At 42.1% G+C, this 27,747-nt stretch overlaps 1 protein-coding gene across 2 annotated transcripts in view; it reads left to right on the top strand.

Moving 5' to 3' along the window:
• Window positions 1–27,539, top strand: part of VAV3 (vav guanine nucleotide exchange factor 3) — a 142,095-nt gene extending 114,556 nt beyond the window's left edge. Inside the window, exons 19-27 of one of the 2 annotated variants that reach the window (XM_069967533.1) lie at window positions 622–664; window positions 9,547–9,683; window positions 11,002–11,067; window positions 11,672–11,706; window positions 12,559–12,675; window positions 14,175–14,262; window positions 18,389–18,518; window positions 25,595–25,746; window positions 26,723–27,539. In XM_069967533.1, coding sequence (XP_069823634.1) covers window positions 622–664; window positions 9,547–9,683; window positions 11,002–11,067; window positions 11,672–11,706; window positions 12,559–12,675; window positions 14,175–14,262; window positions 18,389–18,518; window positions 25,595–25,746; window positions 26,723–26,764 — 810 coding nt within the window. In that variant the 3' untranslated portion in view covers window positions 26,765–27,539. Of the gene's footprint in view, window positions 1–621; window positions 665–9,546; window positions 9,684–11,001; window positions 11,068–11,668; window positions 11,707–12,558; window positions 12,676–14,174; window positions 14,263–18,388; window positions 18,519–25,594; window positions 25,747–26,722 lie in introns of both variants that reach the window. The other variant, XM_069967532.1, reaches the window with a different exon arrangement.
• The last annotated feature ends 208 nt before the right edge of the window (window positions 27,540–27,747 follow it).

The following is a 27,747-nucleotide window of genomic DNA, read 5'->3' as shown; positions in this document are numbered from 1 at the left end:
AGTCTTTGTCTATGAGTGGGTGGGGGATGCAGGACTCCTCTGCCCACTTCTCCTCCGCGTGTGAGTCCTGCTTCCCCACTCATAGAGAAAGCCTGTGAGTCCTGCTTCCCCACTCATAGAGAAAGCCTGTGAGTCCTGCTTCCCCCACCTACACATAGAGAAAGCCTGTGAGTCCTGCTTCCCCCACCTACACATAGAGAAAGCCTGTGAGTCCTTCTTCCTTCCCATCTATAGAGAAAGCCTGTGAGTCCTGCTTCCTTCCCATCTATAGAGAAAGCCTTTGAGTCCTGCTTCCACCACCACTCATAGAGAAAGCCTGTGGGTCCTGCTTCCCCCACCACTCATAGAGAAAGCCTGTGGGTCCTGCTTCCCCCATCACTCATAGAGAAAGCCTGTGAGTCCTGCTCCCCCTTTCTACTCATAGAGAAAGCCTGTTGGTCCTGCTTCCCTCCCATCTATAGAGAAAGCCTGTGAGTCTTGGGCAGTTCTGGAGAAACCTCCAAGAGATCAGCACCGCGCTATTACCAGGGGGCTTGGGGAGGGGTCAGCATATCACTGAGCTAATATAATCTCTATAACACATGTATGGGATTTAATTTATATTTATTGTATTGTTCCTAGAGAGAAAATGGTCCTTCAAAGTCAGTAAGACATTCCGATCCAGGTGGGTCCTAATATCTATCTATCTATCTATCTATCTATCTATCTATCTATCTATCTATCTATCTATCTATCTCCTATCTATCTATTAATCTATCTATCTATCTCCTATCTATCTATCTATCTATCTATCTATCTATCTATCTATCTATCTCCTATCTATCTATCTATCTATCTATCTATCTATCTATCTATCTATTAATCTATCTATCTATCTATCTACAGTATCTATCTATCATCTATCTATCTATTATCTATCTATCTATCTATCTATCTATCTATCTATCTATCTCCTATCTATCTATCTATCTATCTATCTATCTATCTATCTCCATCTGTCTTTGTATCTACCATGATTTTCCTCATTTTATGCTGTTTTTTCTCCAATGATCTCTGGTCACTAAAGCAAAAATATAAATAATGTAAAATAAAATGTTAAGTTATAATTAGTTTCCAGTGACCCATAATGGTGATAAAGTTCCAATAATCTCAGTCTCTAGCTCTGATCTGCCACAGTGATGGAGTAATTTGGGGTTATGTTCTTCTCTTTATATATTGTGCTTTATCCTCCAGCTTGGAGTAATTATCAGCCATAGATGATGATGGGCTCAGCCGGGATCACTACTATCAGCCAGGTTGTACTGTACACTGTACAATCAATCAGTGGCAATGAATAGGGGAATGTCCCTTTCTTGGAAGGCAAATCACCCAGTGATACTTGTAGGATGGCGACTACAGAAGGTTGATGAAGTTTCAGTGGCTGCCGATTTCCCCTGCCGGCTAGACAACAGGTTGCATTTTACGACCACCCGTAGTCGGCTAATAGGACAAAGACATAAAAAGGCACAATTAATGGTGATAAAAATGATAGAACTGCAGGACCTGTCGGAGGATGTCTCAGTGGGACAGCTGCAGCCCATACTCTAAGTGAAGGACGGCCACCACCAAGGCCGTTCTAATAGCTTACATGGATGTAAATCCATGCTGCCAGGCCAACGTTTGGGCATGCTGCCAATCCAATCGGGTTATAGGATTTATCCAACTAGGCCCACCACTGAGACAATTACCAGTGTTAGTTATTAGTATACAATGGGAAGAAAAAATAAATGAACCCCTCGGAACCACCTAGAGTTTTTAATTTCATCAATTGCCAATAAAACACTCGTAAACATAGAGTATAATATATAGAGAGTTGCATTTCTTGCAGTTTCTTTCAAATTAACTGGTTTCAGAAAGTTATACAGATTTGTAATTTACTTCTGTTTAAAAAATCTCCAGTCTTCCAGTACTTATCAGCTGCTGTATGTCCTGCAGGAAGTGGTGTATTCTTTCCTGACACAGTGTTCTCTGCTGCCACCTCTGTCCGTGTCAGGAACTGTCCAGAGCAGCAGCAAATCCCTATAGAAAACCTCTCCTGCTCTGGACAGTTCCTGACACGGACAGAGGTGGCAGCAGAGAGCGCTGTGTCACACTGGAGAGAATACACCACTTCCTGCAGGGTATACAGCAGTTGATAAGTATGGGAAGACTTGAGATTTTTAAATAGAAGTAAATTATACATTTATGTAATTTTCGGAAAGTAGTTAATTCGAAAGAAAAAAATAAATTGCGGCGAAGTACCCCTTTAAGTAAAAGATCCATAATACAGGTAAAAAGTAAGCCTTAGTGCCAGAACACCTGTGATCATTAATAGAACAATGCATTCAAATGAGCTTTAGATGGGTGCTGTCCCTACTAAGGACATTTGATCTTAAGTATCAGCAAGAAAGAGACCAAACGCAGGAAGTGATGTCAGTTTGCTCAGTGAAGATGAATGCTGATTGGCCAGTGAACTAATGGAGCGTTTACACAGACAGATTTTTTAAGCCAAAGCCAGCAATGGATTGGAAAAGAGGAGAAATCTCTTTTTTCTTTATGACCTGTTCTCTGTTTATTGACTGTTCCTGGCTTCTGCTTCAAAGATCTGCATCTGCATCATAACTGATCTTAGGGCCCGCCCACCGGCTGATGCATAACGGCACTAAACGTGGGGCAATTCAGCAAGACAGTGACCCTAAGTACATAAGTAAATCCACTTAAAGGAGAGGTCCAGGCAGACCTCTTTTTGGTCCCTGGCCGCTTCCTAATCTGTGTAGGGACCTGGGTGGTGATGTGTTAGGTCCGCTCAGCCAGTCAGCAGCCAAGGCAGGAACCACGTCCCTACTCAGACCAGAAAGCGGGCCTGGAACAGATTGGCGGTATGTGGCCACTAGGCTTGATAGAACATCTGAAAAAGCTAGGTTCAGTCGAACTTGAACCCAGACGGACCTTCCCCATTTAATTGCTGTTGCCTTCCCAGTCCGTGCGGAAGGAGAAGACATCCCGGGGACCGCCTGGAATTCAGGGATACAGCTTGTTACATAGGCTGAATCCCGGATTTCAAGGCGATCCCCGGGATGTCTCCTCCTTCCGCACGGACCGGGAAGGCATTAGGAATCAAATGCGGAAGGTCCAGCTAGGTTCGAGTTCGATAGAACCTAGCTTTTTCCGATGTTCAATCAAGCCTACTGGGGAGGTGAGAGCATGTTACTTCTTTTTTCCTCCCTCTCCCCGGCACTTGTGAAGAAAAGAGGTCTGCCTAGACTTCTCCTTTAAATGGTTTGAGAGGAGAAAACAGAATGTCCGATCCTTGACGACATCATCCGTCATTGTAGAGTCGGAAGACCATAGACATTGGATAGGTAGCCAGTCCAGTTGAAGATTGTTGGGTTCGGCCAACTTCTCTCTAACATATACGTTTCCTTAGGGAGTAAAATTTCTAGGTTTTAAATGGATTTTGACCTCAAGCATGAAAAAGAGGAGAGTAACCCATTACAGGTGATATAATATATTAGAGGGGGGGGGAGGTGGTGAGCGTTGAGTATCGGCAGAGCATCAATCAAAGCTTCAATGTTTCATATCTGAACAGCACAATATGTTTAATTATGGATGACCTGTGTATGCTTTACATGAAGAAAGGGAATGGGTCTTTATGAGGTTTTCGTGGCTTTGCCTGTAACACGGCACATTACCTCCTGACATTTAGTAACGGAAAGATCGTTTAGTTGTTAATTATTAATTGAGCTGAGGACGCCATGCCTTCAGATCAGGTACGGCCCGCGCTAAATTGCCAACTAAATAAAGAGCACCCGGCTCCTCAGAAATAGCCGATAATTAAACAACAATGATTGGACTTGTAATAAATCACAACAGGTAGAATTAATAGTTTTGCTCTACATCTTATTTATGAGAAATTTTCTAATTAAGGTCTCATGGACGTGGACGTATATGGTCCGGATCGGTATTTGGTGCCTGTGGCCTCCTATGGATCTGTATGGCACCTAGCTCAGCTGACGTTTTTTTTTTAGTTCTTCCATGAACGGTACCGTATTTTCCGACGTATAAGACGACTTTTTAACCCCGAAAAATCTTCTTAGAAGTCGGGGGTCGTCTTATACGCCAGATATGGTCCCCCCTAATGATGGGGGGCTTAAAAATGGCCACACCGTATGGGGCGACCACTATAAAAAAAAAACAAAAAACAGTTAACTCACCTGGGGCCCATTCCTGCCTTCTATGTGTCTTCGGTCCCGTTCGTGGCGCAGACAGTGTGAGGTACACTGACTGCGCCGGGGATCCCTGAAACTATCCCGATCAGCCGAGTGTCTCCGAGCTTCTCTGATGAGATGCTTGGCTGCCCAGGAGAGCTTCGGGAATCTCCAGCTCAAGCAGTGTACGTCACGCTGCCTGCGCCGGGAACGGTGGGAACAGGAGACGTGCAGAGGCCAGGAACAGGCCCCAGGTGATTTAACTATTTGTTCTTTTTTGGTTTTGTTTTTTTATTTTGCTGCAGTTAACCCCTTCTTAAAAGTCAGGGGTCGTCTTATACTCCCAGTCGCCTTATACGCCGGAAAATACGGTGGACAGATGGGAGTTAAAAGAAGTAACCCTTATTACTCCATGATAAGGAACACACAGCATTAGGTGGTTGCTGTAGTCATCCTACATGTTTCTGATACTTTAGGCATTCTTACTCATGGCTGTTCATTATGTAAAATTATTAGTGTTGAGCGAGCACTTATCTGCTTGAGTGCTCGTTACTCGAGTTGGACAATTTTCAGTGATCGAGTTCTTGACTTGAGTAACAAACCCCATTAAAATTAATGGGAGAATCAAGTATGTAGCCAGGTGCCCCCTGCTTGGCAAAGTGGAGGGTGCCTAGTTTAACCTATTGCATTTTTTTCATTCAAATTTTTGTACATTCTGTCCATTGAAGGGATCCGATGCTCGATTGAGCACTATCCTCGACCGAGTACACAAAACACAAAATATGATGTACAGAATAATACATTTCCCAGCAGAATTGACCACGAGTAGAATCAGAGTACAGCGGCTGTGGTTATTGGGGTTCAGTAGTGATAGAACTTTGTATTTTTGTTCACATTTTTGTTTGTACTATGTTCACACTACGTAAGTTCTGCAGAAATCACGGCCGCTGTTACAACGGCTGTGATTTCTGCAGTACTTACGTAGTGCTGCAGGTTGAAGGAATCCTGGCTGGGGTGTATACACATGGTATACACTCCGACCTGGATCCCTGGCAGCGCAGCGAGAAAATGACATGTCAGTTTTCTGGGGCCGCTATTCAGTTAATAGCGGCCGCAGAAAACCCTTTCAGTTCACACAATGGAGCGAGCGGCTCCGGCCGTACGCTCCATTGTGTGCAGTGGGGAGTTCTGATGCGGGGGCGCACGGAGTATAGGGTGTATATATTCTAGGGCCTGTCTGCGGTCTTTCTTAGTTTATCGGGTCTGAGACAATCCTTATTTATTTTGGGGGTTCTGTGTTTAGGGGGTCCAATGTGGAGTATGAATTAAGAGGTACAGGGACTGTAGTCTCTCTTGGTTTTTGGGGTGTGATATATTTTTGCGTCTCTATGTGTAGGGGGTCTGTTCTTCTGGGAGGGCGTTGTGTACTATTCCAGTGCTTATTCTATATGTTGGGGCATATACTGTATACATGGGCAGGGCACAGCTTTTTACCTTGGCGAGCTGCGCACCCCACTTTGTATTCCCCTCGTATGAATGTCCCTTTTCAAAAGTTGGCTTAAATACATAGAAAACTACAGCAGAAGTTTATCTATGAATAATGGAAGCGGTGAGGGCTTACTTATACGGGAGACAGGTCTCTCTAGAGCGGATGTAATGCGCTGGTATGAAGAAAAGGAGCTTTTTTGGAAATCGGTACAGGAACGTGGAATAAGATGCTTACTGTCAAATTCTGCCGGTAGACAAAGAGCGCAGTCATGTGAGGTGAGGAGAGAGGATCAATAACAAAGAAAGAGCTTACAAGGATACAGAAGTGGGAAAGTGTAAACCCAAAGTGAACGGCCTTACCGGAAATCCCAAATATTCAGGATATTCAAAGACTTTATAAAAAAACAAAACAAAACAAAACAAAAGTAAAGAATTCAAGAAGGTAGAGAAGGTGCAGCGAGTCATTCGCTCTCCGCAGGCGGTCACATCACGATAGGAGGGAATGCAATAGAGAAAACACTTTACTTGGTGGTATATTTATTTTTCTTGCAGCGTATCCTATACTATAGTGCATGCATTTACCGGTTTAAGCCTTTTTCTTCCCCCCATCAGTACCTACTGTTTTAATGATTGAACATTGTATAATGGAAATGTAACTTTCTCACCAGAAATTGTACATTAGATCTGATGCAGACACAAAACCTATGTATCCTGTACACCATTGCCATGTTGTCACACAGGAGTTAACTTTCTCTATAGTCTTTATTAAAATTTTCTACCATTTCTACCAGAAGTCCGGCAAAATTTTTTATTAAAGAATTGTATTGCCCCCCAAAAGTTATACAAATCACCAATATACACTTATTACGGGAAATGCTTATAAAGTGCTTTTTTCCCTGCACTTACTACTGCATCAAGGCTTCACTTCCTGGATAACATGGTGATGTCACTTTCTGGATAAAATGGTGATGTCACTTCCTGGATAAAGTGGTGATGTCACAACCCGACTCCCAGAGCTGTGTGGGCTGTGGCTGCTGGAGAAGATTATGGGGGAAACTGAGGGACACTGAGCATCCCTCTGCCATCATTGTCTCCAGCAGCCACAGCCTGCACAGCTCTGGGAGTCTGGTCGTGACATCACCATTTTGTGGGGTCCCACTACGGGTGTTATTAGTTTTTACACCCCTTGCAAAAGTCTGTACTTCAAGTAAGCGTGGTAATGAAGAAGTACCTAAGTTTTACCTCAAGATACCACTGTAATCTGTTTATGCACTTATGTATTGCACAGCTGTAGTGAACAAGGGGTTATTGCTTGTTGTAATCTGCGCACCAATGAGAGCTGTTATTTCCTTTCACCTATCTCTATCTGTCTTTCTCTTTACACTTTCTTCTCCACCACTCCCAAGAGGACATTACACCTCCTGTTGGAAGTTGTCACATGGGGAGAGGAAGTGCACCCTTACACTTAGTGAGTCTTACCCAAGTCTTGGTGGAGAGAGGACGCAAGACAAGATGGTCTCTGCTGTAGTTCACCTGGGCCCTGGCTTTGCCAGGTCCCCCCTCCAGTTGAGTGTAGTCTAGTCTAGTGGATAAAGGCACATGGGAGACACAGAGACTTTTTCTTCAAAAGCTACACTTCTTTCCACTATGCAGTGTTAATCTACTCAGGAGAGTACAAAGCAGAGAACACCCCAACCCATGCCGTGAACACTTCTAAAAGAGCAGGACAGTATCCTAAAAGCTAGAGGAACTGATCCGGATAGAGCAAAGTAGCTATAAGCCTAGGTACTCTATCTCGCAGCGCAGGTGTAACCAGGTAACTTGGCCACCTTGCTAAACTTGGGGCTTGCATCACCCTAATAGGACGGGTCACCCGATACAGTAGGGCAACAGGTGGTATCACAACAACAGAGGTCGAAACACGGGCACAAGTATCTTTCTACTTTCAAGTATTCTACTTCTTCTTCTTCTAATGTTTCAGCAGAGCACGTTTCTACCCTGGGTTGGGACTCTCGGCACAAACTCCTCTCCACTACTCTGAACTCTCAGCACAAACTCTTTGTGACTAAGTTTGGGTCATTTTCAGATGAATTTTGGCTTGGGTGGAAAAGTGCTTGTCAGACGTTGTTTCACACTAAAAACAACGGCTGTGTCAAACAATGGCCATTGTATTGCTTAAGCTGGTCTTAAGAAATCCTCCCATATAGTATAAGCAGCTCCCTACAGAAGTATGGTGAACAGCCCTGAGTGAGTGAGCGCTGACAGTATGATTCGTGCTTACAGCTGTTCTGGTAGTGCAGATGGTGCTGGCTATTCGTGGTGTCGGTGACCTCCTAGCTCTCCGCTATTACAGGTTGTCATCTTCTATTATTAGTTTTTTGCTGCCAGCTTTCAGCTCATATATTTTCTGTAATATACAGTAACTTTAACACCACATGGGAAACACCTCGGCGGCATTTGCATTGATAATCTAGATTCTCCGGCGCTCAGCAGTCAGGGCTCTGATAGAACGTGCTAAATACTTACTAATTTTAACATAAATTCATTTACAGCATCTGTGTTTTCTGCCAATTAGAGACTTTGTCTAGAAATCATTATCTGGCTAATAGGAGCGCGGTCTGCTTGTTGTAATGGTGCTGGCAGATCTATAGCGATGGAAGGTCTACTCAGCTACATGGAAGAAGCTCTTTTTAAAGGGATTATGTCATTACAGAATTACCTAATGTTTAAATTAAGATTTTATGATAAATAGTTTTTTTAGAATCTTAAAAAAAAAAGAAAATTTTTTTCTATTTTTTTCATTTTAATAATTTAATAATTTAAAATTACAATCAGAAGATAGAAACTGAATAAATGAACACATTTCTGGTTTGATTAGTAAAAAAAAAAAAATCTCGGTGATATATTTCCTTTAAAGGGAATGGATCACCTAGATTTCCTTTTAGTGATTAGAGCCAGATACCAAAGCTTTTTCTTACTTTGTCATGTTTCTATTTTCGGACTCTTTTCTGATCATTTGTTTTATTTCCCTTTTCGTACATCGTTATGGGGGCTGCCATCTTGCCAGAGCTGTTTGTAATGGCATTTAGTGACATGCTTTACAGCAAGACTCATGGATATAGACGACAATAGGCAGACTCTGTTCCCTTAAAATAAATGTGAAGCATTACTGAGCGCGCTCTGTGACCTTTGAAGGGGTCATCCCATAGGGAGCTGCTGTTGTCCTAAGGCTCTTCTACACGGGGTGATTATTGGCAACGAGCATTCCTAGAAAAGCTCATCCAAGCTCGGCCTATGTGTACAGACTTAAACAGTAGATGTGTAGCCAGTAACAATGCTAATGGCCGCATGAACAATACTGTAGTCGTTTACACGTTTACGTCCACTGCAAACGAGCACTGATCTGGCTGGTTGGGGCTCGTTGGCGTCCGTGGTGGACTAAAGATCAATATAAGTAAAGATACTTGAGATGAGCCAAACGGGATTTGTTTCGCTTACTTTATTTATTTGAAACTAAACAATTGGCTTGGTTCCCATATAGATATTGTTAACCCAACACGGTTATTGCTAAACTGCCTGTATCAACAACATGTGGTGTGAGATGCCTAACAAGTATATGCCTAAGAAACAACAAGGCCAGGTGATAAAACTTTTGGAAGTTTGATGGACTCCATAATGGGGAACCATTATTTACACAATAGTTTCCTTGTAGGCTGACATTGGGGTATGGATGTACTAATGTGGGAAAAGTAAAAATGTCGTCTATATATCTGACAATGTCGTGGGGAATATTCTTTCTTATAATGTTTCATTTCTTTTTATCTTTGAACAGGTTTACCAAAGCTGCAAGTTATTAGGACGTACAATGGTTACCCGGCACCGCCAGTAAATAACGGCCCTCCGCTCACCATGCAGGTCGGAGACACCATCGAGCTTATACGGGCCGATCCTCTCAGTCAGTTCTGGCAGGTAGGTGGGCGGTAGATGACTGAAGCATTGTAGAATCGGAGATTATTCCTGAGGAATCTTGTATACTGGAGATTTCCACTGCTGTCTGTACTGATGTGTCATCTATGCGGTGTAATCTGATAGATTGGCGCCCTCCATTGTTTCACCTACTTCAGCCCTGGCTGGCCGAGGCAGATGGTTTTGTATTGGAAACTCTGGGCATGAGTGAGGACCCCAGGGCTATCCAGTGATCCCGCCTTTTGGTAGCTGTTGTCCAGCTGTTTTATAATTATAGAATTATAAAACTCCGCCTACCAGCTGCTGATTGGCAGTTATCTATCTATGCTGTGTATAGGCAGTCAACTGTCAATCAGCAGCTGGAGGGCGTGGCAAGAATCATATTCTCCTGCATATTAGGAGGATGGATGAATAGAATGATGTAAGCAATACACCGATCTGTTCTTCATTTCTGTCACTAATTTATGCTGCCCTCATTTAAGGCACCAGAAACCTAGTGACAAATTCCCTTTAAAGAGTCACTGTCGTATTTTTTTTTTTTGCAGAAATCAATAGTCCAGGCGATTTTAAGAAACTTTGTAATTGGGTTTATTAGCCAAATCTGCCATTATCTGCATGTAAAAAGCCTTTTCCCAGGTCCCCCCTCCTTCCTCTTTTTCATCCACTCTGAAAAATCTGAAAATTGTGACTTGTTGCAGGAGACGTCCCCTGTCTGCTCTAGGGAGAGGGGAGGGGGGAGGAGGAAGGAGGGAGTTAGCCGGCAGCAGAAAGCAGATAACAGAGGATTACAGGCACGGAGCTGGGTGACAGCTGTAATCCGAGCTCAGACAGGTCACTGGTGATGGTCAGAACAGATAACGGGTGAGGGATTTGTAGATTAACTCTTTGTTGTCCTGTTTTGGTCTTTTGTTTAGCTCTCTCCATAGGAGAACAATGAAGACAGGGGGGAGAGCTTCAAACTGCTTTTTCATGATAAAAATGCATTTTTCGGATAATAAACCCAATTACAAAGTTTCTTAAAATCGCCTGGACTATTGATTTCTGCAAAAAAAAATTTCACGACAGTGACACTTTAAGGTAATCGGTTACCCCCTTCCCCTCCAAGCTTTTTAGCCCAACTTTGCTCTTGTAAAATATTCCAAAAGGAATATGCCGTATGCATTTTATATATATTCCGGGGATGGACCTGAGGGATATAATCAAAAGGATGGCCGCATGTATATTTTATTATGGAGTTGCTGTATACCAAATTCTGTAATATGCAAAGTTGTATTTTTTCCTTTTTGGATTAAAAAAAAATGTTTTTCTTATTATCTTCCAGGGGAAAAATATAACCACCGGAGAGCTGGGCTTTTTTCCAAGTGATGCAGTAAAACCAAGCCCATGTGTAAGTATCATTATTCATAATAGCCTTCTTAGCCCAAAAATTCTTAAAGGGAAACTATCTGCAGGGTTGTACATGTGAACCTGCCCATAGGTACCCGTAGCTTCAAAGCTGCAGATCCCAACGCCAGTGTTATTCTTACTGCATGCACAAATGGACTATGTTCTGACCGCCAAAAGTTACATCAGAGGTAATAAAGGAGTCAATTATAAGGTTGTTGGCCAATGATTTAGCAACCTAATGTGGCATGAGAATCGCCTACTCTAAAACTTGTATATAAAGACTAAACTAGACTCGTTTAGTCGATCGATCCCGATTTACAGATGCGACCTTCCTTACCTTTCTTATTGGCTCAGAATATCCCAACATGATTGTTACTAGATGGATCAAGGAGAAAAGAAGCCTGATTTTATCACACTCTGTTGGTTGGTGTTTATACTTTGTGTGTATACATGTGAATTGCAGCCTGTCAAGGGTTTTTTCTAACGTGTCCCAAGACTGTATTCACTTTGAATCACGAGAAACTGGAATAGTTAACAAAATTAATGGAGAGCTAAGAATGGACACTTGATTCATGATCACTTACCCTTCTCTTCTTCTGTAGCAGATGCCAAAGCCAGTAGATTACTCTGGACAGCCATGGTGAGTACATTGAGTTTAGTCTTTAACTTTCCTTGACAACTAGTGACCCCATGGTTTATGACGGAGATGGCGTTGGGTGTATCTTTTGTTGTACTTCCATATATTTGACCCATAATTAGAGCAATTTGAGGTGCATGATTCTTGTGATTCCTCCATATTCCATAGAGTCTCTATTTTTAGCACAGTGATTCTCCACCTCCTCCTCAGTCCATTATTATTACATAATCTTTCTTGTATCTGCAACCTCTTTCTCCAGAAAATTAGGATTTAAAGTGGTAGCTCACAATTTTTTTCTTTCAGATCTACTGGTCCCAGCAAGTGCCAGAGATTTGTAATTTAATTACATTAAAAAATCTCAAGTCTTCGAAGTACTTATCAGCCTTGTATGTCCTGCAGGAAGTGGTGTATTCCTTCCAGTCTGACACAGTGCTCTCTGCTGCCACCTCTGTCCATGTCAGGAACTGTCCAGCAGCAAATCCCCATAGAAAACCTCTCCTGCTCTCAAGATCGGAAAGAATACCACTTTCTGCAGAACACACAGCAGCTAATAAGTACTGGGAGACTGGAGATTTTTAAATACAGTATATTACAAAAGTACACATTTCTGGCTCTTGCTGGCCTGGAACCAGTTGATTTGAAAGAATTTTTTTTAATGAACTACCCCTTTAATGGGAAGCTTCCTCTTGTTTCCTGTTGCCAAATCGGACGATTATCTACATAGGAACCAAAATAACCTAAGAACTCCATAATGCTGTGTAGATAACCTTTGTATACATTAGGCTGAATGGTAAAAGGCTAGAACCAAGTTGTTGTTATCACAATAACCTGTAGAATGGATTGTTCCCTCTCTAGGTATGCGGGGGCTATGGAGCGGGTGCAAGCAGAGGTGGAGCTGATGAATAGAGAAAACAGTACCTACCTCATCCGACACAGAACAAAGGAGATCAGGGAATATGCAATCAGTATTAAGTAAGTCATCCTCAGATCTTAGGTACCAATGTGTACTAAGAAAGTGTTGCTGGTCCTACAAGGAAAATATGTAAAGGGGCATTCCAGGGCTAATGGCCTGTTCTTGGCCAATGTCATGTGCCATTCAATGTTCACAGGCACAGTTCTGTAGTTTGCTTGGTATTACAGCTTAGTCCCATTGTACTACCAGGTGCAGCCACTAACCAATGCATGGAGCTGTTCCTGCTAAGTGATGAAAAACTCAAAGTAAGCAATGTAGGGGACTGCCTCCATACTAGTTGCCTGTCATTGGAAGAGAAGAGCCCTTTTTCTTGTTATCCAGACACAACACCAGACAGGATGTGCCTGGCACTTGAGTTCACTCCTCAGCATACAAGTAAATGGGACTGAGCTGGATACCAGGCTCGGACCCTACGCAATGTACAGGGGCGGTGCTGTTTTTGCAAGAAAGTAGCTCTTTTGACTTCTTAACCACCTCTAGCAGCTGCAACCAAGCCAGTGGGGGCAGACCTCAGAATTGGGACCCACATCTATCAGTTGTTTGTGAATATGCCATAAATATCCAAATGGGAATAACCCTTTAAGGGCATTGTCCTGGTATCTGAGAAGTTATATATCGTACTTACCTGGCTTTCTGGTGCTCCATGTTTGGCTTTGTGTCAACATGGCCTGATAGCCTGCTCGCTGCTTAAAGGGGTTATCCAGTTCCACAAAAACATGGCCACTTTCTTCCAGAGACAGCACCACTCTTGTCTCCAGCTTGGGCAGGTTTTTACTGCTCAGTTCCATTAAAGTGACTGGAGCTTGATTGCAAACCGCACCTGAACTGGAGACGTGGTGCTGTCTCTGAAAGAAAGTGGCCATGTTTCTACTACTGCATGCTGGGGGGAACAACACGTGCATGCTGTGGCCAATGACTTCACAATGTTGCCAAGATTGCAATATCTAATTGACCACTGCACGATAGGTGTGGTGCATGCCCTGTGACATGGCCAACCCCCTTCAATGTTGGCATGCACACCAGGGTGCAATGTAAGTACATTATATGGCATCCCAGATACTGTGACAACCTCTTCAAGGGTCTCCTGGCTTTAACTGTATCAAAAACTGCAGTGTGTGAAACCATTCCTACTTTACCTGCAGGTCCAGCCTTTAGGTTCTAAATGACCTGACACCCATTACGTTTGGCCGTATCCCTCCAACCACCGGTAGTAGCCCGTAGCCACAAATAATGTGCATTTAATGGCTCTGTATAGAAGGAACTAATTGGATATAATTACGAACTTGTTACCCGATCCTTTGAAAACACACGGCGTCTTTTTCTTCACCCAGCTAAATCTATTGTGTTAATGAGTTGTCAGGCCGGTGGTGGATGGAATATAGTGGCGGCCTGGGCAATGAATCTGTTTACTCTTATTCCGGGCCCTGCCCGCAGGTAATTATTGATCCTTGGCTGATTAAAAGCAAATTTATATTCAGAAGTTATGCCTTGCCCGCAGGTACAACAATGAAGTCAAGCACATCAAGATATTAACCAGAGATGGCTTTTTTCGCATTGCAGAAAATAGGAAATTTAAAAGTTTAATGGTAAGCATTGATTCCGCTCCTCCGCGAAAAAAAAAATGTCACACTGATCTATTGTTTGTTAAACTCCTTCTGCCCAAAAGCATCTTGCCTCGCCTCGAAAGCCGTATGACTTGTTAACTAAGGAGATCAGCAAGAATTCAGTGTATGACATGGTGGGAATTACTTGTGGTAGTTTGGGCTCCATCATAGGTCACTGAGGTTCCATCATAGGTCACTGAGGTTCCATCATAGGTCACTGAGGTTCCATCATAGGTCACTGAGGTTCCATCATAGGTCACTGAGGCTCCATCATAGGTCACTGAGATTCCATCATAGGTCACTGAGGCTCCATCATAGGTCACTGAGGCTCCATCATAGGTCACTGAGATTCCATCATAGGTCACTGAGGCTCCATCATAGGTCACTGAGGCTCCATCATAGGTCACTGAGATTCCATCATAGGTCACTGAGGCTCCATCATAGGTCACTTAGGTTCCATCATAGGTCACTGAGGCTCCATCATAGGTCACTGAGGTTCCATCATAGGTCACTGAGGCTCCATCATAGGTCACTGAGGTCTTGTACAGTTTTATATCTATTGGTTTAGGAATCTGTAGTATTGCTGTCCACAGAAGAATACAGACTCTGGCTATGGTCACACGTAGTATGAGACCGGCCGTTCCATGACCCGGCTGGATCATGGAACGGCCAGTCTCAAAAAAGATCATCCCGACCGGTACTGCAGTACCGGCCGGATGATCTTTAGCGCCGTAGAGTTCTGATGCGGGCACATCTGTGCGCACCCACATCTGAATTCCCCGCTGCTCAAAATGGAGCGTGCGGCCAGAGCCGCATGCTCCATTGTGTGCACTGACAGGGTTTTCTGCGGCCGCTATTCAGTGAATAGCGGCCGTAGAAAACTGACGTCAGTTTCTCGCGGTGCCACTAGGGATTCCGGCCGGAGAGTATACTATGTGTATACACTCCAACCGAGATCCATAGACGGCAAGGTAACGTATATTTTCATATTAATCACAGCCGTTGTTGCAATTGGCAACAACGGCCATAGTTTTACGAAAATATACGTAGTGTGAACATAGCCTCTGTGTGCAACCCATAAATGTCAGGTTTAGGGGGAAAGTATCTGCACATGGATATTTGGTTGTCATCGATCAGTGGTAAATGATCAAAAGATGTGGTCTGAAAAAAGTTATAAAAAATTTTATATAAAAACATAGAAGACTGTCGACAAAAAAAAACCACTGGGTCCATCTAGTCTGCCCTATTTCCATTCTTATTATCTTAGGATAGATATATGTATATACCAGGCAGGTTTACATTCACTACCTGTAAATTTGCCTACCGCTCACATATAAGGATATAAATACACCTTATGAATGTAACTATAATAACAATAAAAACTGGAGCTAAAAGAGGATACAAGACATAGCAGCCACAAGGTCATATATGATAAATTAACACGTCACATACGCAAATACAAGCTACAATCACTGGTTATACATTATAGTCACCGCCATGGTAATCTACATCTAACAGTATCAAACTGTAAAGTGCGAGTGCATATAATCAATAGCCGTGATTACATAAACCAACATCACACAACAAATAACCAACCACAAGGTGCCAGAGCATAGGGAAAATGACAGTATTGTAGAAAAATGACGCTGCATGTATGTTTCACTGGTTTGTATCCTCAGGGGGTGCCCTCAAAGCAGGGTAACAGATGCACATCCAAGGCTAAAGTAGAGGGTGCTGAGCAGAGAAAGTCCTTTGGCAGAGGATCCCGGAATACAGAGCAACAAGAGTCCGCAGCACACCAACACCAACAATAAGGTGCAGGATACAACATTTCAATTCACTCCAGAATCATTTTCAAGCCGGAGTGAATTCTGGAGTGAATTGAAACGTTGTATCCTTATTGGTGGAATAAACCATTCTTAACTACATGCTGGTGTGCTGCGGACTCTTGTTGCTCTATATATATATCATATAAATGTTGTTTTAAGTTATTATACAGTACGTGTATTTCTATCCACGTATGTGAGCTGTGTTATTTGTGGGTGTATAGGAGTGTATTTTTAAGAGGGTTCTCCGGTGGCAAGTTTTTCTTTTAAATCAACTGGAGTCAAAAAGTTCTATAGATTTGTCTCTCAACTCTTCCAGAACTTATCAGCTGCTGTACATCCTGCAGGAAGTGGTGTATTCTTTCCAGTCTGACACAGCGCTTTCTGCTGCCACCTCTGTCCATGTCAGGAACTGTTTAGAGCAGTAGCATCTGGACAGTTCCTGACATGGACAGAGGTGGCAGCAGAGAGCACTGTGTCAGATTGGAAAGAATACACCACTTCCTACTGGACATACAGCAGCTGATAAGTACTGGCAGATTTGAGATTTTTAAACAGAAGTAAATTACAAATCTATATAACTTTAACACCAGCTGATTTGAAATAAAAATTATTTTTGCCAGAGTACCCCTTTAAAGCTCCTTCTTGGTCTAGCAGTTTGGTGGTTATAATTGTGACCACTGGATCAGCAGCAGAGGGATAGCGGGGAGGTGAGTACAGCTTTTATAGGGTTACACAGATGCCGCTGTGATACGATGCTTTTGCTTTATGATCTGCAAAAAAAAATGTGCTTTTCTGCTTTTTACATTTTTTTTTTTTTTTTTAGCTAAAATGAATGAAAGAGAAGTGACTTTTAGGAGACATAATAATGAAAGAGATTTAATTTTCCCCATAAACTTTCCAAATTGTGCCTCTTTGTAATGGCTTTTTATAGTGTTTTACAACCCCGAAACATAGCAATAAAAGTAGAACAATATATTTGTATAATTGGAATAGAAGAATAAATTAGTTCACTTACAGTTTAAATATACGGCTTGTATATAGCGGGAGATATATATATATATATTTGCTTTGATATGTATGGAGCCTTTTAGGATAAACAGCGGATATAAAAAGTTTACACACCCTCAGATTGTTTCTGTAAAACCCGAACCGAAATAAATCACATCAGACGTTTGTTTTTTTCCCCTATCTTTAATGCTGTCGGATTTGCAATTTAAATGAAAAACAAAAAGATAATTGTTGGAAAAAAATATTTGAAGATCAAAACAAACTAAACTAAGTGTATATGAACTTTTATAACGTCAGAGGTAGATGGATCAGTCATATAACCTGTACGATTAAACAATGGGGACCATGTTAAGATCAGGTTCCTCTAATAACATACCCTGCAGGGTACTCATTGAGGAGATCCAGCTGATGGCAATGCTTCATGGGTAATAATATGCAAATTAGCTCTCTTCCAAAGGAAAGAATTCTGCCTCTCCAGTTTCCTCTATGAATTGCCAACCTATACACCAATGTCTGGCCTTTAAACCCGACCCAGGATATTATCCCAACCAGATAATCATCAAAAAAAGAAGAGACAATCCACAACAATATAAAGAAGCGTTTGGGTATGTTCACACTGAGAACCATAGGCGGAATTCCGCGGTGGAACTCTCACACTAACTTACTGAGACAGGCGGGATTCCTCGCCTGAACTCTAATTTTTATCAGTTAGTCTACTCATCTGCAACAGTGCACGGCCGATGGCCAATCATCATTCAATCATTCATCTCCACTGGGCCAACTGACATCACTTCCTGCATGTGGTCTCTTTTTTTGCTGTTGTTAAAGACCAAATGGCCTTAGTGATGAAGCCTTTCTTCTTTTAAATCAACTAGTGCCAGAAATCTGTAATTTACTTCTATTTAAAAAAATCTCAAGACTTCCAGTACTTATCAACTGCTGTATGTCCTGCAGTAAGTGGTTTATTATCTCCAGTCTGACACAGTGCTCTCTGCTGCCACCTCTGTTCGTGACAGGAACTGTCCAGAGCAGCAGCAAATCCCCATAGAAAATGTCTTCTGCTCTCCAGACTAGAAAGAATATATCACTTCCTGCAGGACATACAGCAGCTGGAAGACTGTTTAGTCCTATAACTGCTTGTTTTGCACACTCAGTTTGGATATTTTTTTTGTGTTTTTAGTTGATTTTAGGTTCAAAATCTAGTCACCCATCTGCTATAGAGGGAGTCCATTATTCTGTACATTATAGGTTCTGTTATTTGCTTTGTACAGGAACTTGTGGAATATTATAAGCATCAGTCTCTCCGAGAAGGTTTCCGGAGTTTGGACACAACTCTTCTGTTCCCGTATAACGCTTCAGAGAATCAGGCCGGACAAGCAAGTAACCGGTCATCGGGAATGTGTAAGTATTTGTTCACTATTGTTCTGTAAGGCCGTGTTCACACCTGTGGGATCAGTTCAGTTTTTTTTCTTCTGCCTTAGAAGAAGAAAAAGGAAAACCAAGGATTGTTGGATCCATTTCATGATGGACATCAACAGCTTCCAGGGGATCCTATGGACCTATAATGGGGTCTGTTGGGTTCGGTTATGGTGTCTGACCCATTGATGGGAGGAATAGTACCTCATGCTGTGTTCTTCTTCGTGCATGTGTGAATACGGCCTAAGGCTGCGGATACACACCACCAGTCATAATGTTAGGCCGCATATTTGTTCACTGTAAAGTGGAATCAGATTCCATTGGAAGGAGAGTTCGTCATCTTTCCTTTACTTGGTTTTATTAGGCAAATACTCAAATACTGTACTTTTGTGGGAAACAAGAGTCTTTGTGGATTTTTTTTTTCTATTTATTTTTTTATTTTTTTTTTATAATTTTTTGAATATTTTTAAAGAGTTTTCATGGATTTTTTTTCTATTTATTTTTTCATTAATTTTATTTATTTATGTTTAGAATTTTTTGAATATTTTTAAATCTTGATTAGGCAAATACTCAAATACTGTGCAATTCTGGGGAAACAAAAGAGTCTTTGTGGCTTTTTTTCTATTTATTTTTTAATTTTTTGTTTTTTATAATTTTTTAAATATTTTTAAATCTGATGCAAAACTGACTGTGAATTTTACCATAAATCTAGTTTTGCAGTAGATTTGACTCCTTTACATGGAAAAGGGTAAAATTCACAGCTGATTATTGAGGGAAAACAAACAAATATATATATATATATATATATATATATATATATATATATATATACCGTATGATATCCAGCACCTGCTGCTTTTTCCCCATCCATGATTCCTTAGGACTTGAGCATGCTGGAGTCCGATTGTTCGGCATATGATTGGATGCCACCCTAGGGAGTCCAGGAAAATCTGGATACAGCTTATGGCCTATGGCTCTATCTATGTCTTCCACGACTCCATAGGCTTGCATCCATCTTCTTCAGCCGCCGGTAATCGTATGCCGAATGATTGGAGTCGAGCATGCTCCGTTTGCGCTCATCTCTTCTCAGCACATTGTGAACAAAAACCTGGTTTATGTGATGATCTGGAGGGCAAAAAAAAATTGCTTCTAGTTTTACGCCCTTTGTTACTGCATGATGGATGTGATAGGATTAGCGTTGTCTGTCGCAGCATGCCTACAGCTCAGCGACTAAAGAATGATATTATCCCTCTAAAATAAAAAAAATAAAAATCACCAGTAACTATAAGGGGCTCAGACACTTCAGACTCCATGTAACAGAAGAAACAAAAGCCGCTGCCAGACACTTGGTGATTTTTTTATTTTTATTTTAAAGTGAACCTTTAAGGTCCAACAATCTTTTCTAGTTAGTTTTATTTTATATATATTTATTGCTTATTAATCTTCTATTCTCTGGTATCGAGCTCCAAATGCCCAGTTCAAAGGGGTACTCCGGCCGGGGGCCATTTTTTATATATGGGTTGCTCTTACCATTCTGGCTCCTGCGGCACCATTGGAATCTTACTGATCCGTCCTGCTTCTGGGTCCTTTGGCTGTGATGATGCAGGTGCGTCCAGCCAATCAGCTAAGGAGGTGGGGCACCACTGCAGCTGCTGATTGGCTGGACGGGCCTGCAACACCATGACATCAGATTGCGGAAGTGGCCAAACCAGAGGACGGATTGGTGCCACAGAAGATGCCAGTGGTGCCGCAGGAGCCAGGGAGGTAAGTGCACTTCATTATTTTCAAATGACCCATCCCCGGGCATATATTAAAAAAGGACCCTGCCCAAAGTACCCCTGTAAACAGAAATTTACGAGGAATTCACTGTTATTCACGTTCCAAACTGCTGACACTGCTTGTAAGATAGCTGATAGGTCAAGGGGACACCAATCACCTTTGGTCTTGCTGGAGGGATATTCTTCTACCAGGTTCCCTTTACAGAATAACGTTCTCACTGCCTTTATCCACCACTAGAGGGAGCCGTGAAGCTAATTGCATACTGATTCATTATTAAGGTCAATATGGTGGCAGCCTGAATTTTTATTATATAACTCTGTATCTTAGAAGATTTGGAGCTCTGTATTGGGAAAATGGAGCTCTGAACACATACAGTACTTAGGTAAATGAAAGAAAATGATCCTCACGGAATGTTACATGTGTTTAGATTCAGAAAGTATGGCCATTCCCTGTATGCTATATTATGGCATCGGGATAGTATTCACTCTGCATTACCTAACGGCACGGCCCCCCTTCCCTGCACCGTGCGCTGTGTGTGGCTTTGGCACTTGTTATAGCGGTTGCGCTGCTCAATGATGTCATGGTTTTATTTCTCAGTGACATTGTGACGTGGTAGTGACTCTCTGGTCTTTGCTTGTCTGTCTTCTCTCCAAGCAACGTCTGTGCTGTGTGGGTTTGCTTTTGTTACTGCGCCTGAGTACAGCTTTGTGCCCCCCTCCACTGCTCCCTTCTGGTCAGGTAGCTATGGCACTGCTTTCTTCACCTCCTGCATGTCCCTCACTCTCACCTCAAAGCCGCCGCCAGATCAGGAAACAGCAGGGACTCAGATACAATGAACCGGGTAGCGTTTCTCATTGAAGAGAGACAGATGGTGTATAGAGACTTATGGGAAACAAGTATGCAAATTAGCTCTCCAGGAGGTAAAAAACAGTCTCTCTAGAGCCCCCTATTGGTAACTACTCTGTAAGTCAATGTCTGACCCATTTTAGATGCCTAGCAAACTGAGTCTACTACTAAAGGAAGAAGTAGCCTACATAAAAGGGGGCGTGTATAAAGATGTTTGTGGTAACATTGGATAGCTACCTATAGGTGGCGCTAGAGAGTCCGTGTTCTTGCTAATTTGCATATCAGTGATAATGTAATTAACCACTATTATTACCGAGGATTGAAAGGGTTAATATTGGAAACACAGACCATGTACCACCTGATAAAATTTGTTAATTTTATGTCCCATAACTTGATATTCTCCATCCAATCATGGGATCCAGTCTCTATTAGCTGCATACAGTACATACAGTCATCTAGGCGGACACTGGTCCTGTCACTTATAAAAAAAATGTGTATAGTTTATAGGGGACCTATGACATTTTACATGTAGTCTGATCATCATGTTATAGGTCAGGAGCAGCCGAGCAGATTCTTATATTCAATGGGGGAGATTTATTAAACACAGTGTAAAGTGAAACTGGCTCAGTTGTCCCTAGCAAACAATCAGATTCCACTTAAATTATCCAAAGAGTCTGTGAGGAATGAAAGGTGGAATCTGATTGGTTGCTAGGGGCAACTGAGCCAGTTTCACTTTACACCATGTTGGATAATTCTCCCCCATAGTGTTTAAACGTACATAAGCCTCTTCTTGGGGCTTAGGAGTCAAGTGGGCAGTCCTAGTCAGTGATTGACAGCTAGATCTATTTGCTCATTCACACATGGAAAGCTGTCAATCACTTAGTGGTTCTGCCCACTGGACTCCTAAGCTCAGACTGAGCAGAGGTTTAAATGAATAATGTACAAGTTATGGCTACAAGTCCAGGGCTGATGGTGAGACCAATGACGACCTCAGGTCATCAGACACATGGTGGAGAAGGGACTGTAATAAGGATGTAAAATTGCATCTGTATTATGCTACTGTGATATTGTCCCTATGCAAACTATGGGTACAGCATCACAGTAGTGGCTGCCACACAACCAATATGAGGCAAAAAAAGCCATGCTGATTGCCTGAGTTTGGCAAGTCAGAATATGTTCGCATGCATCAAATTTGGCCCATTTTTGTGCTGAAATTTGCTTTAAAGGGGTACTCTGCAGAAAAAAAGTCCAGATCAAATGGTTTTAGAAAGATATGGAGATTTGTAAATGACTTCTATTTAAAAAAAAAAAAAAAAAAAAAAACTCTTCCAGTACTCATCAGCTGCTGAATGTCTCACAGGAAATGGTGTATTCTTTTCAGTCTGACACAGTGCTCTCTGCTGCCACCTCTGTCCATGTCAGGAACTGTCCAGAGCAGGAGAGGTTTTTTATGGGGATTTGCTGTTGCTCTGGACAGTTCCTGACATGGACAGAGGTGGCAGCAGAGAGCTCTGTGTCATACTGGAGAGAATACACCGCTTCCTGCAGGACATACCGCAGCTGATAAGTACTGGAAGATCTTTTAAAACCGTTTATTCCCTCTGGAGTACCCCTTTAAGGGTATGTTTACACATGCAGATTTTTGCAACTGGTTGTATATACTCTGCTTTGTTTCGGTGCAGAATCAGTTGTGTAAGGTGTGAACATACCCAAAATCCAATGATAAATTGGAAATTGGAAATCCTGTGTCAGCAACATGCAGATCCGTCATGTATGAACACCTGTAAACATCACACGGCCATTATTGGATTGACCTTCATAGCCGCATGATTTCCTAGCAGCGATGCGTGGGCTCATAAATCTCCGGAAATACGTGCGCCAGCCTCTAGTGTAATAGGTGAAAAGATCACCGATCACTGATCATTTAATATTGATCCACATTAAACCTTGAAAATCATGTTCCCCAGAGCGCTCTGTGATCATATCGGGGTCCCTCCAACCATCCTGACCTCAGAGGACGCTCAGAATAACACTTGTTATACAAAGAATTTTTAGTACGGAATCAGTTAAAGGAGAAGTCCGTCAAAAATATTTATTAAAGTATTGTATTGCCCCCCAAAAGTTATACAAATCACCAATATACACTTATTACGGGAAATGCTTATAAAGAGCTTTTTTTCCCTGCACTTTCTACTGCATCAAGGCTTCACTTCCTGGATAACATGGTGATGTCACTTCCTGGATAACATGGTGATGTCACTTCCTGGATAACATGGTGATGTCACTTCCTGGATAAAATGGTGATGTCACTTCCTGGATAAAATGGTGATGTCACTTCCTTGATAACATGGTGATGTCACTCCCTGGATAACATGAACACAAGAAGACAGGTGGCTCAACCAAATACTACATGAAACTACGGGGGTGCCACTCAATGTCTAGATAACAATCATATTAAACCATAAAGAAACAAAGAGCTAGACATAAGTCAAAGAGTGCACTCCACCATATAATTTATGAAAAAATAGAAAATTTTTTTTTTATTGAATATACTCATATAGAACACTACACAATACAATTAAAAACACTTAAAAAAGTTCCAGTCAGGAACATACGAGTCTACGGTCTACCCACACAATCAGTATTGGGTATCAGACCTACGGGGGGTAGCAAACAAATAATATTGTTAACATGACCCAAATATAATATATTTAAGATGTCAAAAAATAAAGAAGTCAAATCCCTAGGCACTGCGTACAAAAAAACAGTGTTGCCTAGAGAAACAGTGTTAAACAAAATAAAGCCTTAATTAAGTCAGAAAATATAATCAAAAACCATAATGATGGAAACATGAATCCAAATATCGGCAAAACAAAAGACCAAGGTACTGCACTACAAAGATATCAAAATGTATGTCTAAAGAGATATCACCCAGAGCAACACAGGATAGATGTCGGTGCCTAAATCGATCAAGGGTCATGGAGCTACTACCCCCGGAAAAGAACCCCACGCGTATCGTCACCCTGCGGTGACTTCGTCAGGAGTACTCCCTGGATAACATGGTGATGTCACTTCCTGGATAACATGGTGATGTCACTCCCTGGATAACATGGTAATGTCACTTCCTGGATAACATGGTGATGTCACGACCCGACTCCCAGAGCTGTGCGGGCTGTGGCTGCTGGAGAGGATGATGGCAGGGGGACACTGAGGGACACAGGGCACTGGAGGGACACGGAGCATCCCCCTGCCATCATCTTCTCCAGCAGCCGCAGCCCACACAGCTCTGGGAGTCGGGTCGTGACATCACCATGTTATCCAGGAAGTGACATCACCATGTTATCCAGGAAGTGACATCACCATTTTATCCAGGAAGTGAATCACTATTTTATCTAGGAAGTGACATCCCCATTTTATCCAGGAAGTGACATCACCCTTTTATCCAGGTAGTGACATCACCATGTTATCCAGGAAGTGACATCATCATGTTATCCAGGAAGTGACATCACCATGTTATCCAGGAAGTGACATCACCATGTTTATCCAGGAAGTGACATCACCATGTTTATCCAGGAAGTGACATCACCATGTTTATCCAGGAAGTGACATCACCATGTCATTTAGGAAGTGAAGCCTTGATGCAGTAGTAAGTTCCGGGAAAAAAGTACTTTATAAGCATTTCCCGTAATAAGTGTATATTGGTGATTTGTATAACTTTTGAGGGGCAATACAATACTTTAATAAAAAAAACTTTGCCAGACTTTTCCTTGAAATGGTTAATGATATTAATGATATTTATTGCTACTGATCACTCCACTCATATTATATCCTAGGTGCATAGAAGCCGTATTCTATGTCTATGGACTCACTGCACATAAACAAATGAGATTTGCTCAGGGACTTAGGGACCCTGCAGACATACCTGATCCTCCGTGTTATAGCTAATGCGAGGCCTGAGGGGCGGTGCATGACACAGGGATCATCTCTATGGTAGACCTCCACCCTCCAAGGCCTCACATCCAGCAGAACAGTGTGCACGGTATAATAGTACGAGCACAGTCCAGACCCCTCAGCAGGACTGTCTGTGCATTGTATGTAATCTATTATTCACACAAAGAAAACAATGGAACATTAGGATTGTAACAAAGTCCAGTCCAGGGGCCCGAAATATCAACATTTCCACTCAAAAGCCGCATACTAATACATCTCCCCATTCCTGAGTATGTATATCACTATATATAGGAAAATTTTAGTCCTTGTACTGTATTCCCGAATAATCTGTAGACATAACAATAACCATTTCTTTCACCGTCCATCACCTCACAGATTAATCCTCTTCTTTCTAACCATTTTACACCCCACCCCCATTCATTTTATATGATACTGTGTTGTTGTTTTTTTACCTGTTATAAATTCTTTCCATTATGTTTTTTCAGTCCTCAACCCCAAAATTCTAGGTATTGCCATTGCACGGTATGATTTCTGTGCCAGAGACATGAGGGAGCTGTCCCTGTTCAAAGGGGATGTGGTAAAGATCTATACCAAGTCTGGGACCAATGGCTGGTGGAGAGGAGAGTCCAATGGCAAGGTAAGAGAGATACATGCCTCGTGTCTTATGGCTTCTTCATCTGATTTACTTGATTTACCCCCATAGGCATACAGGTTTGTAATTTACTTCTATTTAAAAATCTCCAGTCTTCCAGTACTTATCTGCTGCTGTATGTCCTGCAGGAAGTGGTGTATTCTTTCCAGTCTGACACAGTGCTCTCTGCTGCCACCTCTGTCCATGTCAGGAACTGTCCAGAGTAGTAGCAAATCCCCATAGAAAACCTCTCCTGCTCTGGACAGTTCCTGACATGGACAGAGGTGGCGGCAGAGAGCACTGGAAAGAATACATCACCTGCTGCAGGACATACAGCAGCTGATAAATACTGGAACACTTAAGATTTTTAAACAGACATAAATTACAAATCCATATAACTTTTTGACACCAGTTGATTTGAAAGTAATTTTTTTCCCTTGTGCTGCGTTTTCACGAAGCGATAATTCGCCCCATCGATCGTTTAATGATTTTTAAGCAACTATTTGTTTTTTTATAACGATCAGCGTTTAGATAAATAAATCGTTAGAAAAATCGTAAGAAAAATTGTTATTGCGATCGTTTTAAGATCTCACACATAGGGTGAATCGGTGAAAGACTGTATACACCAAGGGATCTGCGAATTTTTAGCGAACGACCAACGACGATTTGAGAACATGACAAAAGATCAAAATGAACGATTTCTCGCTCGTTGCTTGATCGTTGCTTCTTGCTGAAATGTGATCGTTATCGCTAAAATTCGAGCAATAATCGTTCCGTGTGAACCCAGCATAGGCGTACTCCTTTACCTGCCTGATCCCATTGTTCACCTAAGCTGCTTCTCAGTTGAGAACACCTGAACCCTCTGCTGAGCTGAGCGTCCATGTGTATGGTGTGATCAGCAGCACAATCCTTCTGACATTGTTTCCAGCCGGCATGTCTCCTATGTATAATGTGACTCTTCATCCTGTCCTTTGTCGCGCAGGTCGGCTGGTTTCCATCCACATATGTAGAAGAAGACGAGTGATGTAAATGTTCTTCATTCTAACACTGGAAATATTTCTGAAGTTTGCCGGCATTGCCTAATCCACTCTGTTGGCACCGAGCAATGGTAGATTTCTCCACCGTCTCCTGTAACCTATGGACATGCTCAGTGCGGGAGACTCAAGCTTCCGGAATGTACTGTTGTAGCATTGCCGCCCCAGTGGTGGACGGGGCGAGATTGGCCTGGACGTGCCAGTGTGTGAGATGTACTGAGAACTCTTCTAAGCCAATACCCTACTATGCCAAGCAGAAATCATACAAGTATTATCTAGTAACACGGCCGCAGAGCTCCCCCATACAGTGCCTATAATATCTTCTTACCCCGTGGACTTATTCACGTTCTTTTTGTTACAACAGTCATTGAGTTTGTTTTGTTTTTTTATAGTTTTTTTTTATGTCAAAGTGAAAAGTCTTAAAACTACAGGTGTTAAATACAGATATCTGAATGCATACAGTAGCTGTGCACCCCAAAGATCTGAAGCAAACCAATATACCCTCCATATAGGTTGGATATAGGTTCCTCCATATAATATACCCTCTATATAGGTTGGATATAGGTCCCTCCATATACAGTAGGTTGGATATAGGTCCCTCCATATATATACCCTCCATATAGGTTGGATATAGGTCCCTCCATATATATACCCTCCATATAGGTTCTCAGTTGCATATATGGAATATATGGATGGTATTCAATGGAACGGGCTATCGGAACTCCCAGCATCATGTATCATTATAATGCGGGGAGCTTCGAAACAGTTAAATATTTGAGGTACTGTACTGACACAGCCACAGCTGTGTCAGTACAGTACTGCAACAATTTAAACTGTTTCGAACTCCCGGCATTATAAACTGGGGGGGGGGGGGAGTTCTTATAATCCAGGAGTTCCGATAATTGGATAATCCGTTGCGTTGCACACTGTCTGTATAGACGGACTGTGCATAGAACATGGAAATAAGGCCATA

This window comes from Dendropsophus ebraccatus, chromosome 4 (assembly GCF_027789765.1).
Source record: "Dendropsophus ebraccatus isolate aDenEbr1 chromosome 4, aDenEbr1.pat, whole genome shotgun sequence".
NCBI classification, from domain to species: domain Eukaryota; kingdom Metazoa; phylum Chordata; class Amphibia; order Anura; family Hylidae; genus Dendropsophus; species Dendropsophus ebraccatus.
Note: the sequence above shows the minus strand (reverse complement) of the source record. Positions and strands in the feature narration are given on the sequence as shown.